This window comes from Capra hircus, chromosome 4 (genome assembly GCF_001704415.2).
Source record: "Capra hircus breed San Clemente chromosome 4, ASM170441v1, whole genome shotgun sequence".
NCBI lineage: Eukaryota > Metazoa > Chordata > Mammalia > Artiodactyla > Bovidae > Capra > Capra hircus.
This window is the reverse complement of record NC_030811.1, coordinates 15,439,383-15,455,245: the sequence shown is the minus strand read 5'-3', so window position 1 is coordinate 15,455,245 and position 15,863 is coordinate 15,439,383. Positions and strand designations below refer to the sequence as shown.

The 15,863-nt window shown below is 42.4% G+C and overlaps 1 protein-coding gene across 1 annotated transcript in view; it reads left to right on the top strand.

The window, feature by feature from the left end:
• WEE2 (WEE1 homolog 2) overlaps window positions 1-15,863 on the top strand; it is a 29,578-nt gene that overhangs the window by 2,733 nt on the left and 10,982 nt on the right. The window contains exons 2-5 of the mRNA XM_005679535.2: window positions 3,986-4,182; window positions 6,140-6,191; window positions 8,017-8,189; window positions 10,208-10,329. Coding sequence (XP_005679592.2) covers window positions 3,986-4,182; window positions 6,140-6,191; window positions 8,017-8,189; window positions 10,208-10,329 — 544 coding nt within the window. The remainder of the gene's footprint in view (window positions 1-3,985; window positions 4,183-6,139; window positions 6,192-8,016; window positions 8,190-10,207; window positions 10,330-15,863) is intronic.

The following is a 15,863-nucleotide window of genomic DNA, read 5'->3' as shown; positions in this document are numbered from 1 at the left end:
GGAGTGGGAGAGACCAATGAGGCAGGGCAGTGTTCCCAACAGATCTGTTGAGAAAAGAGAAGGGCCTTTTCTCAAAAAGGCCTGAACTAGGACAGTGGTGGACTGTGGTAAGCTGAGAGATGTTTAGGAACTGGTAACTGACTTGAGGGAGGGGTCGCCGGGAAAGGAGTGGTCTCAGGGGCTGTGAGGCTTCCTGCTTGTCTGATTGAGTAGGTGGTACTTTGAATCAAGGTAGGTGACATTAGAGGATGTAAGGGTTTGGAGAAAGAGATATGGTGTAAGTTGTTCGATACATGGCTCTACACTGCAGGAAAACAACCCCAGTTGGAGAGCTATACTTGGATATCACCGGCATTTAGGAAGCTGTTGAAGCCATGGGTGTGTTTAAGTTTATGTAACGTGTCTGCCAGAGTAAGAAGAGAAGTGGTACGAGTTAGGAACTCTAGAAACACCAAGATTTAAGGGACAGAAAGAAAACAGAGCTTGGGAGGGAAACTGGAAAGCAACTGAAAAAGTATACACTTTATGAAAAATATAGCTGGGATCACGATCAGAGGAGAGAGGCCAGGGTGATGGTACTTGGTGATGTTATACTAAACATGGGCTTCCCGGGTGGCTCAGTGGTAAAGAGTCGACCTGCCAGTGCAGAAGATACAGCAGCTGTGGGTTGGATCCCTCAGTCGGGAAGATCCCCTGGAGAAGGGAATGGTAACCCAGTCCAGCATTCTTGCCTGGAAAGTCTCATGGACAGAGGAGCCTTGTGGGCTACAGTCCATGGGACCGCAAAGAGTTGCACGTGACTGAACACACAACACACATGTTCTAAAGACAGGGATGCAGAGCGAAGGAGGGTTGGCTTAGTTCATCCTTGCTGCAGGGACAGGACCAGAAATCCTGTGAAATGACCAGGTCACCACAAGGACTTCCTAGCAGAATTATCTAGATATAGAAGAGTTTCCTTAGGAGGTAGCAAGTTCCCTGTGGCTAAATGCATGGAACACTAGTTGATGACTAGTGTAGGAATACTGTAGCAGGGATTCAAGCGTCAGGAAGCTAACAGTTGGTTCAGTTCAGTTCAGCCGCTCAGTCGTGTCTGACTTTATGCGACCCCATGAATCACAGCACGCCCAGCCTCCCCATCCATCACCAACTCATGTCCATGTTCAGACTCATGTCCATCGAGTCGGTGATGCCATCCAACCATCTCATCCTCTGTTGTCCCCTTCTTCTCCTGCCTCCAATTCCTCCCAGCATCAGGGTCTTTTCCAATGAGTCAGCTCTTTGCATCAGGTGGCCACAGTATTGGAGTTTCAGCTTCAGCATCAGTCCTTCCAATGAACACCCAGCACTGATCTCCTTCAGGATGGACTGGTTGGTACTAGGCCTTAAAAGTCTTTCCCAGTCTCTGTGATGTGTGTCTTACAGGAGGTTGCCGCCTTCTCTCACCATCTTCAAAAGTCAAGGAGCTATTCATCAAATTTCCTTACTTTCTCTTAATCACCTGTCATAAGAGCTGCTACTTACACAGAACTAGCTACACTCTATGGGACACACTTTACTTTCCACCTGGTCCTCTTTCCATGTTTTCAGTCTGTTTTATTTTCAAGCAGAGCTCATTTTCATCATAAATCTTCTTGCAAACTGTATTCTTTGGGATTTCAAAAGGATTACTCATAATTCTATCACTCTGGCAATAACATCTGTATTAATATCTTTCCCTATATTTTAAGTGGTGTTCACAAAATCAGCCCTCATATTTCTGGACTAGGAATTCTGGTACTGTCTGCCTTGATACAAACACTTTCCCTTACTTTTAGCTGAAAAGTTTCTAGGCCCTTTTTGTCGTTCTTGAATTGTATCCACTGGAATTATGTGCCCTGTTCCAGGAGTGGGTGCCCGACTGCTTCATACACGACAGGAGTATTTTATTTTCTGTGATAATCAGCATCACACACGCACAAAACTGTTTCAGAAAATGATTTACTATAATTCTAAATTCACTTCCTGAATCACATTGACCATTGAGAAATACCATATTGTGTAGTTTTATTTCTTTTAAACCAATGCTCAACAGTAAACTTACAGTAAACTTATGGGAAAATTGATTGTTGTTGATGGCTTTGAACAATGATAGCCCCAAGGTTGTTGACCCTCTGAACTCTAAGACCTATGTAGTTAGTTAAGTCGCTCAGTCGTGTCCGACCCTTTGCGACCCCATGGACTGTGTAGTCTACTCCATCCGTGGGATTCTCCAGGCAAGAATACTGGAGTGGGTTGCCATTTCCTTCTCCAGGGGATCTTCCCGACCCAGGGATCGAACCCAGGTCTCCTGCACTGCGGGCAGACGGTTTAACCTCTGAGCCACCAGGCAAGCATAAGACCTATGTAAACCCTTATCAGAACTCTTCACGGAGTCCATTTTTCCTTCATTTAAAACAAGGTTAGGTTACTATGTGTACTCTGTTGCTTCCTTCATTTCTGCTTCTATTAATCATTTAATGAGTATTTATAAATAAGTTCAGGATACATTCTTTGTAGCCTCACATTTTAATTACCTTTTTGTGTAGTGAGTCATGTTGTAACCTAGCTTCAGCTTTGACACTCAAAGGTCATGGGCAGAGACAATCAAAATGGTAGAATTCCTTTTGAAAGAGCCTCACAACACAATGGCTATAGTTAGGCACTCAGTTGTGTCCTACTGTTTGTGACCTCATGGACTGTAGTCAGCCAGGCTCTTCTGTCCATGGAATTCTCCAAGGAAGAATACTGAAGTGGGTAGCCACTCCCTTCTCCAGGGGATTTTCCTGACCCAGAGATTGAACCCGGGTCTCCTGCACTGCAGGTGGATTCTTTACCATCTGAGCCACCGGGGAAGCCCACAGTAATTCTACTGTGAGGTAATATCTTGGCCCCCGGGTCTACTACTGTCCTCTTGAATCTATAACACACCCATTCTTCTGGCTCCTGGTGCTTAGGTCATGATAGCATGCTGCTGTCTCATCAGAATTCTTTGATTTCTTACCTCTGTGGTTTAATTCTGGTTAGGTTTTAGGCTGGTGCTCTTTCACTGTACCCACTGGGAGTGGTAAGTCCTGCACATTTTCCTATGGATTAGTATGCTAGTTACAGCCCTTGCAGAGCCTTGCATCTTAAGGGCTTAGACTATTCCTTTTCAATCTTTCTACCCCATTTCACGGAGCTCTTCTCAACTGGTGCTACATTTTAAGTGGAATCCATGCTTAGTCTATGAAATCTTTCCCTTACAAAGTGGTTGTGAGCTGCTGACTAGTGGACTTCATGTGTTTTAAGAGCTGGAATTCATCCTTCAGCACCCAGCCCAGCAAGAACCCAGGTCTCCAGAACTGCAGGCAAATCCTTTACCGTCTGAGCCACCAGGGAAGCCCATGTGCTACTTAGGAGGCAACAGATATTGGAATGAATGACTGAGGGGAAATTAAAGTGTACGCTCTGGGAACCAAAGTGCCGGGTCTTTTAGAGTCATCTGTGTTTGTCTAAGCTTCAGTGTCTCCTTTAAAAAGCTGGAGGTAGGACTAGAACTGGTGGTCTCATAGCTGGGTAGCCAGAATCGCCCAGGGGAAGGGGGTGGAGCTTGACACAAGTACAGATTGTGTGAGGGTTGTACACCAACGTGAATGTACTTACTGCCACCGAACATGCTGAACGTAACATACAGGTAAGTATGGTTAAAATAGTATGTTTTATATTCTGTGACTTTTACCACGATTTAAAAAAAAAAAACATTGAAATGAAAGTACAGATTGCTGTGTGGATCCCAAGAATCAAGATGTTTCACAAGAGGACTAGTTACCATGCAACTAGTTTGCACTGTACCAGGTACCCTCTAAGATCCCTTTCAGCAATAGCTTTTTTTTTGGTTCAAGTGTTAACTACCTAACTGATACAGAATCTTTTTATTTTTTTAAATTAATTCCATTCTGATGTGCCTTCTGTCATCCTCATTCAGGGCCAGGTGAGCCAGTCAATGATTTCTTCAACAGGGAAGCCTCTCCCCCGAAGCTCTAAGCATCTGAAGCTCACACCCGGCCCCTTCATCGATGAGATGACCTCAATGGCTCTGGTCAACATTAACCCCTTCACTCCGGAGTCCTATAGAAAACAATTCCTTAAATCCAATGGCAAGAGGAAAACCCGAGGCGATCTGTAAGTATCCTGTTATGACTCTTGAGAACTGGTCTTACTATTGTCAAAAGGAAAGGAGAGTGTTAAAGACTAGCAATAAACAATGTCTGTTTGAATGATAAAAATCGTGTTTATGTATCCCCTCCTTCCTAAATGTCAGTGTTGGCTATAACCTTCTTCATCACAGAGATCCTAACACCGTTCCATAACGAAGAGCACGGTAAAATACTTTCTCTTTGAAAGAACAGAGCAGAGTAAGTGAAGATCTGACTTTAATATTAGGAAGTCGAACAGGCGGTGGAATTGCTCTCAAGGGCTCCCCTCTGGTTACAGTGAAGCTTGCAGTTGGGGAAGGTGTTGTTCTCATTTCAGAGAGTACATTGCTGTTTTGAATTCAGTGGTATGACTGGCACTGAGAGCTACAGAGCCAGAATTCGAACTCCTCTGCAGGTGATGGAAGATTGGCTGAATAGAAAAAGAGCGTTGCTTTTGGAGGTGCTAATAGATGCAAAGCTGACTACACTATTCTAGAAAGGTCAGTCAGTGGCAGAAATTGGCTACATAAGGAGTTTGCAGATTACTCAGGGGCTTTTTTTTTTTTAAGTGACCCTATCCATACGTGAGGGAATGAAGGGGTACTTCCTTTCATTTTTATTTATTTATTTTTTGGCAGCATGTGGGATCTTAGTTCCCTGACCACGTATGGGGGAACCTGTGCCCCCTTTAATGAAATGAGGAATCATAACCACAAGACCATCAAGGAAGTCCCTCAAGGACATTTCTTTATCTTCAGTGCTGCTTTTTTTTTTTTAATAGAATGGAAGCACCTCTAAAACAGGCCAGTCTTTTGTGCTCAGATGTACTCGGCAAAATAAAGGTAGAACTAACAATCTTAAAGTCTACAGAGCATTTAACGTGTTGTGTTCTTTTGGAATCAGTGACCGTATGTTAATCAGCCTTGTAGCCAGAATAGGTTTTTCTCAATACTGTTTCTTGGATCTTAAGTAAATAGGACTTGAGCACAAGTACACTGGATCTATTCTTGTTACTGAATATTCCACTGGTTTTTAGCTCTTCAGGATTCTTTGTAAACCTGCAGAGTGAATGGATTCATCTCTCACTGAAGCTAGCAGGAAAAGACTGCTGATTTGAATTCCTGGCTCTAAAAGTGATGATGCTTTCATAAAATCACTTAATGATTCTGAGAGGGTATTTTCCCTTCTTTTTCATTGTGGTGGTGTTATTTTATAAAGATTAGAACGTAGTATTAAATTTAAGTCACAAGTTTGCCTGCATCAATTTCTTTGTGTGAATATAATGTCCTCCATTTGCCATTTTGATCCTGTCCTTGTCCAGAAAAGAAACCTAACTGATCTAGAAACTGAAATTTTGCTTAAAGATTCCAGAATGCATCTGCTCATGCCAAAAGAGAATATCCATCAGAGACTTCAGCTTATTGAAAAGTAATTGAAAACATCTTAGCTAGGATTAGAGTGCATTTTGCTATGCCTACAGTCAGCTCGTGAGCCTAAGACAGGCCAGGCCCTGGGGAAGGCAAGCAGGGCAGGGGACGCGTTATACTGTGGGGGAGAACAGCCTTAGAGTTTCTCACATGTCCCATAAGCTCTCTTGACTCCACATCTCAGCATACCTTGTTCTATTTGTCTGAAACCCTTTTTCTTTTCTCTTAGCTGGTTCCTCCTCATTTTTGGAATCTTAGCTAATATATCCTCTTTTTTGCAGAAAGGCTTTTACTTTCAAAATAGAGTACATAGTACTATCTAGAGTAGCCTTCATGTCTTGTTTTTAATACTGTCCTAGGTTCTTGTATTAAAAAGTTCTGTTTATTCCTGCTTCTAAATATAGATTGAAGAGGGAGAGTAATTGTCTTATTTACTTGTACTGTACCCAAACCTAGCACAGTACCAGGGTCCGTAAGTGTTAATTGTACATTGATAATCATTTTTTCCCCCCCAAGTGAGGAATCCAGTCCAGGAGAAGGCAAGGGAGAACAAGGGCTGCCTGCTAAGGTGAGCACTGCTCTTTGGACCAGCTGTTGTAACACAGCCATTTCATTCTAAAACCTCTCCTTTCTCCCTCCCTTCCTCCCTCCCCAAACCTTGACACTTGTAGTGAATCTGTCTTGCAGGTGAATTTATCTGGACTGTAATCAGGGTCTATATTCTTAGCTAGCTGTTACTTTATCAGCCAGTGTCTAACATCTATACTGCTGAATCATTACCTTGGACTATTCTTCAATTCAAGCTACTGTTTCTGTCTTTGATCTGGGGGAAAGTTCTGTATTGCTGGGGTACCGAAGTAAAAGGAACATCAAGATATCAAAGGTCCAAAAAGAAAAAGAACAAAACAACAGAAAAATAGCGTAAAGCCAGAGGTTTATATGTAAAAGTTTTAGCTCTTAAATGTGTCAATATTTACTGATTTTATAATGTTCACAATCTTTGATCTAGTATCACTCATTTGATAATCTAAATTAAGAAAATAATGCTGTAAATATTACCACCAGAGATGTTTGTTTCAGCCTTAACTATAAGAGCAGAAAAAGAAAAGAAAATAGAGGAAGTACCAAATATCCAGTAATGGAAGGATGGTTAAGTAAATTAGACCATTAAAGTCAGTGGAATATTAAATTGCCATCAAGAAGACATGTTGGACATAGGCATGTTTTCATGATATTATAATGTTCAGTGTCCGTACAGGGCAGGGAGGAGGATGGGGAAGAGGTGATATGGATAGTAAGCTGGTACTTGGTGTCTGAGATGAGGATATAAGGGAGCAGGTAAGCACTACTAGAGCCTTCAGGCCTCTGATAGAGGAGACAGAGAAAGGGCTGGGCAGCTGGAGCAAGTCCAGAGGTGGAGGAAATTGAGCTTGAGATTGGTAAGGGCAAGGAAAATTATCGATCTTGTTGATGAAGACTGACTGGGCCTGGATGTTGAAAATGAAGAGCTGGTAAGAGTCAAGATTTTTTAAACATTTAAAGTTAGATGGGAAAAGTTCTTGCTAATGGAGATATTGGGAAAAGGTGATTTCACAGAGATGAATCAGTTTGAACTGAGATTCTTATAAATCTATGGATATTTCCATCATCATAGCTACTGTTTACTGAGAATTTATATGTATTCGTGATACATGTAATTTTCATACAATATTTGAAAGGACCATGAGACATAGTTGCTCTGATCCTTCTCTGACAAATGAGAAAACTGATACAGGAGTTCAGTGACTTGCTCGAGTTCCTTACCTAGAAGAGCAGTGAGTGATGTCACGGTTGGCCAGTAGGGGGAGCGGTTGCTGTAGCTGAGCACACAGTCTGAAATAAGTCAATTTGACAATTTTGTTCTCTAGACTAAGGCTTTGGGGGAAGCACACTAAAAAGTATGTTTATTGCACTTAAGATGAAACATTAGCAGCCAGAGAGTGAGAAAAGTAAACAAGAGTCAAAGAGAGGTGTTCTGTTTGGCGTCCTCCTCCAAGAGCCCGTCACTCCTTTCCGCTGAGGACAGTAGCTTTGGCTATGGGGGCAGTGTTCCCTCTAGGGACAAACATAGGGAAGAAAACCCAAACAGGAAATAATACAGAGTAAGATTTAATAAGTTAGCCAAGAGAAGTGTCGGTACAGAGTTTTATGGAAGGCTATAAAGAGCACACAGAAGGTAGTCAGCAACTGGCAGGGCGGTGGGAAAGGGGTGGTTCTTGCCACCATGAATATTGACATAGACAGACTCCAGTGGATTTGCCTCAAAAGTCTTTTTGGAAACTTGGGGAAATTGAGGGATCTAATATGCCTTAATTTTATTCTAAAATATTTCACTTTTTGCTAAAATATTTCAGAGATGTGTTTTACGAGAAACCAACATGGCTTCCCGCTATGAAAAAGAATTCTTGGAGGTAGAAAAAATTGGGGTCGGGGACTTTGGTACAGTCTACAAGTGCATTAAGAGACTGGATGGATGTGTTTATGCAATAAAACGCTCGACGAAACCTTTAGGAGGATTATCAGATGAGTGAGTACCTTTAAAATGTACTATAAATACACACTTGGATTTATCAAAACATTTTGAGTAAGAGCACTGATGTCATTTGCTACTTTAAAAAAGTCAACCTTACCACAGAAAGTTGTCTCACATTTGTAACCTTTCTGAATTTTCAAGATCAGAGATAAATTATTTCCTGAAATATACCATGAGCAATTGGAATTGTGCTGTGGTTTTTTTTTTTTTTTTTTTTTTGTATTTCTCATGGCTTTTACTGCTGGTCTTACTACTTTTTTTTTTTCTAATGAATGGATTTAGGAAAGGATCTTCTGGTGTCTGTTTAGTTCATCAGAAATACTACCAACCAGTGAGTTATTGTTAACTCACTGGTTATCTCTCAGTTCAGTTCAGTCGCTCAGTCGTGTCCGACGCTTTGCGATCCCATGAATCGCAGCACGCCAGGCCTCCCTGTCCATCACCAACTCCCGGAGTTCACTCAGACTCACGTCCATCGAGTCCGTGATGCCATCCAGCCATCTCATCCTTGGTCATCCCCTTCTCCTCCTGCCCCCAATCCCTCCCAGCATCAGAGTCTTTTCCAATGAGTCAACTCTTCGCATGAGGTGGCCAAAGTATTGGAGTTTCAGCTTTAGCATCATTCCTTCCAAAGAATATCCAGGGCTGATCTTCTTCAGAATGGACTGGTTGGATCTCCTTGCAGTCCAAGTGACTCTCAAGAGTCTTCTCCAACACCCCAGTTCAAAAGCATCAATTCTTTGGAGCTCAGCTTTCTTCACAGTCCAACTCTCACATCCATACACGACCACTGGAAAAACCATAGCCTTGACTAGATGGACCTTTGTTGGCAAAGTAATGTCTCTGCTTTTGAATATGCTATCTAGGTTGGTCATAACTTTCCTTCCAAGGAGTAAGCATCTTTTAATTTCATAGCTGCAATCACCATCTGCAGTGATTTTGGAGCCCCCTCAAAATAAAGTCTGACACTGTTTCCACTACTTTGTATTAATAATAAATTCAATAGTCAAGTTTGAAAAACTCCAAGCCAGGAAAAACTAACAAAAATTTAAATTTCATTCCTAGAACTAATTGTTCAAAAGTTCTTCCTTTTCACAAGGAAAACAAGTATTTTCAGATTCAGCCACTGCTTTTTGTGAACTCTGGGAAATATAATACTAAAATGCTGAATCTGAAATTAGTCTTTGGAATTCTTCATTTATATACTAAAATCGATCAAGCACTGCATTTTGCTTCTTTTTTTGTGTTGGATTTTCTATTCTATAATGGACATCTGTCTTCAGGACCATCCCTGTGGCTACATCATACCTGCAGAGTTTAGTACTGACTATAATTAAGGCTTCCCTGTCGGCTCAGTGGGTAAAGAATCTGCCTGCAATTCAGGAGAAACGGGAGACCCGGGTTCGATCCCTGGGTCTGGCAGATGCCCTGGAGTAGGAAATGGCAACCCACTCCAGTAATCTTGCCTGGAAAATTCCAAGGACACAGGAGCCTGGCAGACTACAGTCCAAGGGGTCGCAAAGAGTTGGACACGACTGAGCAACTAAGCACACACATAACAACTGTCTAACTTTCATAGGGATGGTAGAGGGCCCATCACAATATCCACAATCAAGTCCATTTCTTGTTAAGCCCATCAGGGTTTTTAGATTGTGAAAATTAGAATCAAAACAAGTCTGCTCCTGAGGTAATGGACACCTAAGATTCCTCTCTACGTATATCCTGTTCAGTCAAAAAACCGTGGGCTTGGGCCCAGGACAACCAAGGTTCTGATCTTAGATCTACCATTACCAGCTCAACTTTGGGCCAGTCACTTAACCTTTTAAAGGCTTCATCCTTGTCACTATGTCATATAGAGGAGTTACAAACATTAAATGTGATAAGATAGTAAGTAAGCAAGCAGTGAGCATTCAGCAAATGTTCTGCCACGGTGAATAATGCCTCATATCTCACCTTTAAAGACTTTGCATGTGTATTGTTTTCAGTTTCCTCAGTGCTTTCCCATCTCTTAGGACTCTGGCTATGCATGAAGTTTATGCCCATGCGGTGCTGGGACACCACCCGCATGTGGTTCGTTACTACTCTGCGTGGGCAGAAGACGACTACATGATCATTCAAAATGAGTACTGCAATGGTACGTAAGTGGGCTCATATCTGCGGAGAAGCAGGATTAGCTTTTAAGTCTTTGGGGAAAAAACTCTTTGCTTCCTTCTTGTACTTAATAGCAGGTATAGCAGAATCATATCTAAAAGTCTGTACTACTGGTTTGCTTGGAAGCAGAGAGCTGGAGGAAATGAGTTGAGCTGGAAAGGAATCTCAGGCTTATGCTATTAGGTGTTTCTTTCAAAGCTGATGTGTAGTTGGTACATAGGAGCTATCACGTCCTTCACACTTTAATACTTAGAAAGCTTTTACGCTAGTGGTTTGGATGATAAATCATCTTTTTACCATTTACTAGGTGCTCTAAAAGATGTAAGCCATAGTCTCTACTATTTTGGAGGAGGGAGTGGTAAACTAACATAACCAACTTTTGATTAATTTGGAAGTGGATTCCTGTGTTTGGGGATTGTTCACGTTTCTTGCTGCTTCTTACTTTGGACCTTTAAGCGTTCTCACAAGAGTAGGGGCATGGGGTGGGGTGCTGGGACTGAAATCTAGTGATTCACATACATCCTCCTAGGTCCTTCAGGACTATGTATACATAGTAACCAGTAAAACTTTTTTCTGAGCTACTTAAATCACAAAGCATGGTCCTTTGGATTAACATATTTCTAACTCTTGATTTAATAGTTCTTATCTATAATTAAGGGGTTACATAACAGCAGTTATGTATCGTTATTCTTGGAAATGCATTTTTATCAAAATGTCTAGTGATATAGTAGGAAAGAGCTATCAATTGGGTAGAAGCTCGTCATTGTTTTAGGATACATCCACATTTTGTAATACGTATTTTAGCCCCAGTAATTTGGAGAAGGAAATGGCAACCCACTGCAGTATTCTTGCCAGGAGAATCCCATGGATGGAGGAGCCTGGTGGGCTACAGTCTATGGGGTCACGAAGAGTCAGACACAACTGAGAGACTTCACAATACTGGATAATGGCATCCCCCCAACATATACACCTCCCCTGAGTGTTTTTTTTAATGGTGCAGTCTGTCTTTGGGTAAGTTTAGTTACCACCAGACAGACTGGCTTTTGAGGACAGTGATCAGTGATAAAGCTTCAACACTGTATACATGATTACTTTCACCAGTAGGTAAGTAAATAACATGAGATGCTAGAAGCATAGAAAATGGTACACATATTCTACAAAATAGTAATTTGGCATCTTCCTTGTTATTTACTTATAGCCTGATTTTCCCATAGCCTTACTTGTGAACTTCATGAGTTTTTTTCTTTAATAAGCTCAGCCAAAATCCCTTTTTCTAATAGTTTCTTTGGGTTAAAACAAAATGGACCCTTTCGTTATACTTGTGATTGAGTAGTTAAGACCTTGTTTTTAATCATCTTCTCTTAATTTCTTCTTATCATAACCTGAGAGTCCCTATTCTTTTTTTCTTCCCTCTCTCTATAGAGAAGATTGATTTTTTTTTTCTGTTTATTTTTTAAATTTTTTTTTATTAATTAACTGTATGTATTTATATTTCTGAAGGGTTTACAGTTTGGCTTTTTTTTTAAATTTTTTTTAATTTTAAAATCTTTAATTCTTACATGCGTTCCCAAACATGAAAAAATATGGAACGCTTCACGAATTCACGTGTCATCCTTGCGCAGGGGCCATGCTAATCTTCTCTGTATCGTTCCAATTTTAGTATATGTGCTGCCAAAGCCAGCACAGAGAAGATTGATTTTATTTCCATAACATTTACCTATTAACAAAGATAATATCAAATTTAAAAATCAGTCAATAAAGCAAAGTTAACTAATTTTAACCTGTGGGCAATGTAAAATTTTAACTGGGGCAATGTAAAAGTTTCAAATTTTCAAAAAGAATAAGATGAAGCAATCTATTACAAAATCATCTCATTCTTTTCAACATTTGAATATCTTCTTCAGGCTTGACACTGTGTTAAGCTCTCAGGTGCAAAATCCTGTGGAGTGAGGTAAGTCCTTACTTCAAGAAGCTTTATTCCATTTGCTCTCTTATAATGAGCACAGAAATTGGCCAGAGAGGGGGAATGTGGGCAAAGGTAGCAGGGAGTGGTGGGATGGGCCTGAGCTTTAGAGTCGGCAGACTGGAGCTCAAAGCCCAGCTCTGTCACACAGCTCAGTTGGTAAAGAACCTGCCTGCCATGCAGGAAACCCCAGTTTGATTCCTGGGTGGGGAAGATCTCCTGGAGAAGGGATAGGCTACTGACCCCAGTATTTTTGGGCTTCCCTTGTGGCTCAGCTGGTAAAGAATTTGCTTGCAATGCAGGAGACCTAGGTTCGATCCCTGGGTTGGGAAGATCCCCTGGAGAAGGGAAAGGCTACCCACTCCAGTATTCTGGCCTGGAGAATTCCATGGACTATGCAGTCCATGGGGTTGCAAAGAGTCAGACACGACTGAGTGACTTTCACTTCACTTCAGTTCTCTCAGGATCACTGAGTCATCATTTAATCTCAGTGAATAAAGAGACAGTAATATTTACTTAATGGAGTCATTTGCGAAATTAGCAACAGTGTGTGTCAAACGCTAGCACATCATTAAGTCCGAATACACAGTAAGAACATGGTAATACTTGCTATTAGCATAGCCTGAAAAAATGTCATGTAGGAGTTAAGACTTGAACGAGACCTTGCAGGAGTATTCCTTGAGCTTATGGAAGCAGAGGGAAGACCAGCACGCAGGCTGGAAGCATGGTACTGGGCTTGCGTCTGGCCTAGTAGATAGAAAGGAGACTAAACAGGACTGAGCTGACCCCTGTAGGGGGAAATCAGACCAGCAAGGTGAAGTGTGGGAAGCCTGTAGTGGGCATTGAAAGCCAGGCAGCGAGTGTGGACTAGATGTAAGATACTATGGGAAATCAGTGTTTGTTCATTGTGGTGCTTCAGCTAACTTCACTCAATACTTGCCAACTCAAACGTAACTGTGATTTAGCAAAATCTAATTCACGCACATTGAACCTTTCAAATGTGAACTGATAATGGAAAATAAAGCATGCCCTTTTGTGGGACTTCCCCGGTGGTGCTAGTGGTAAAGGACCCCGCAGGCCAATGAAGGTAGACGTAAGAGACATAAGTTTGATCCCTGGGTCGGGAAGGCCCTCTGAAGGACGGCTCAGCAGCCCACTCCAGTACTCTTGCCTGGAGAATCCCACGGACAGAGAAGCCTGGCAGGCTGCAGCACATAGGGTCACAGAGAGTTGGACACGACCGAAGTGACTTCGCACACATGCAAATCTTGTTTGTCGTTGAGGATAATCCATGTTGAGACTTTTCACAGTGGTGCTGGTGGTCTAGTTGCTAAATGGTGTCACACTCTTGCGACCCCATGGACTGTAGCCTGCCAGGCTCCTCTGTCCGTGGGATTCTCCAGGCAAGAATACTGGAGTGGGTCTAAGTAAAGGATAAGAAATCCAAAGTATGTGTCAGGTAGCCGGGGCTTCTTTCCCTCCGCCCACATCCTCCCCCTCCTCCTCCGTCTCACCTCTTCATCCTATGCCCTGTTTCCCAATACCCACCCTTACCCACCCATATCGACCCAAACCCCTCTACCCAGCCTCTCATAGCAGTCAGGCTGGAACATGCATGGTGACAGTTTTAATTTCAATTATAAATTAGACGAGGTAGATAACATAGATTTTAACTGTGAGAGACCAACAGTCATCTGATTTCCTGCTTGTCCCTCATTAACCCTGAACCAATCAGAAGTTTCCGCCCTCTCTGCCACCCTAGCCAAGGTCCCCTACAAGGTCACCTCTGGGCCAGCCTCAGAAATCTGAGGTCTCCAGTAGCCAGCTGATTCTGCAACAACCAGGCTTCTAACCGGCTCAGCGCTGGATAATTACTCTCTCCCTGCGTGTGTGCGTGCTCAGTCGCTTCAGCCATCTCCGACTCATTGTGACCCTATAGGCTGTAGTTCCGCAGGCTCCTCTGTCCATGGGATTCTCCAGACAAGAATACTGGTGTGGGTTGCCATGCCCTCCTCCAAGGGATCTTCTCGATTCAAGGATCAAACCTGTGTGTCTTACATCTCCTGCTTTGGCAGGCAGGTTCTTTACCACTGGTACCACCGGGGAAGCCCAATCTCTCCCTAATCGCAGTGTTTTCTTGTGATGTCTTCTGGCATAGAAGTTTTACAGAGCACGATCCCCTAGAATACTGGTCTCACATTTGCTCAAGTGATATGACATCCAGAAGTTGGAGCACCATGAATACAGGTTATATTTTCCCACAAGATAAGGGACTATTTTCCCAGCAGAAAAGTAGGCTTGTGTGGTTGGCAGCAAAGTAGCATAGTGAGAATACAAAAACATAAATAAGACGTGCTGTTGAACTGTTGGCCTGCTGTTTGCATTTCATCGTCAGAAGGTATTTGCTATTTCTTTGTTTTGGCATCTGTTAGGTCTTATGAGCAGACAGGAAAACAAGGATATATTTTTCTGAAGTATCTTTTCTCCTACCAAGTGGGGCGAATACATTTATCTAAAGGAAGGAACCCAGCAACTCATCTGACAAAGATGGTTTGAAAAGAACTGCCCGGGAGCTGGCCATCTTCCTCCTAAGGCACCTCCTAAGGCACCGAGCCAACGCCAGGGGTTACCTTGGGTTACGGAGCTAAGGCTTCAGTGCAGCCGGGCGGATTAAGAGGGATGAAGCTTACAGTTCATTCAGTATTGCTATGTCTATAAATGCATGAAAGTGAAGTGAAACGTGTTAGTCACTCAGTCATGTCTGACTCTTTGCGACCTCACAGACTGTAGCCCGCCAGGTTCCTCTGTACATGGAATTCTCCAGGCAAGAATCCTGGATGGGTAGCCATTCCCTTCTCCAGGGGATCTTCCTGATCCAGGGATCGAACCTGGGTCTTCCGCATGGCAGGTGGATTCTTTACCATCTGAGTCACTGGGGAAGCCCCCTGTCAATGGCTACTTCTTGTTAATACTGTTTAGTAAAGAACAGTTCATTATGCTGTTCTGCAAGAGTGTGCGGACAATCAGTTTTAGCTCAAGCAAAATTAGGATATTCTAACACAGTCATATGAATGAGTACTTTTCAGTAACTTCTGTTCTACAGTTTTATCACTTGGCTAACTTTAACACTACCTATAGAGATTCTAAGTAATTGAAAGTGCTGCGATCACTGGTCTAGTTCCTCTTACTAAATACCCATCACACTTCAGGGGATTAGAAATCCCTATACTTATAATCTAAAGGAACATATTAAAGGAATGCTAAGTAACTCACGATGCTTATTTCTTTCCATGCATTTCATAGGGGCCTTCACTTAGTCTTTTTCCTCTGTTACCAGGATAGACATTCAGTTCAGAAAATACTGATTACATGCCAGACCGTGGGACAGGAAGGATGAATGAGCTGTGGGCCTGTCCTAAAGGAACAGCCAGGCTAGTGGAGACCCAGGGGCTTTGATGCAACCTCCCTTTTCCTCCATCACATCTCATAAACTCATCTGCAAACTTAGCCTCAAGGTGGCTTTGTTTATAATAACCCTAATGCACTCTTTATTT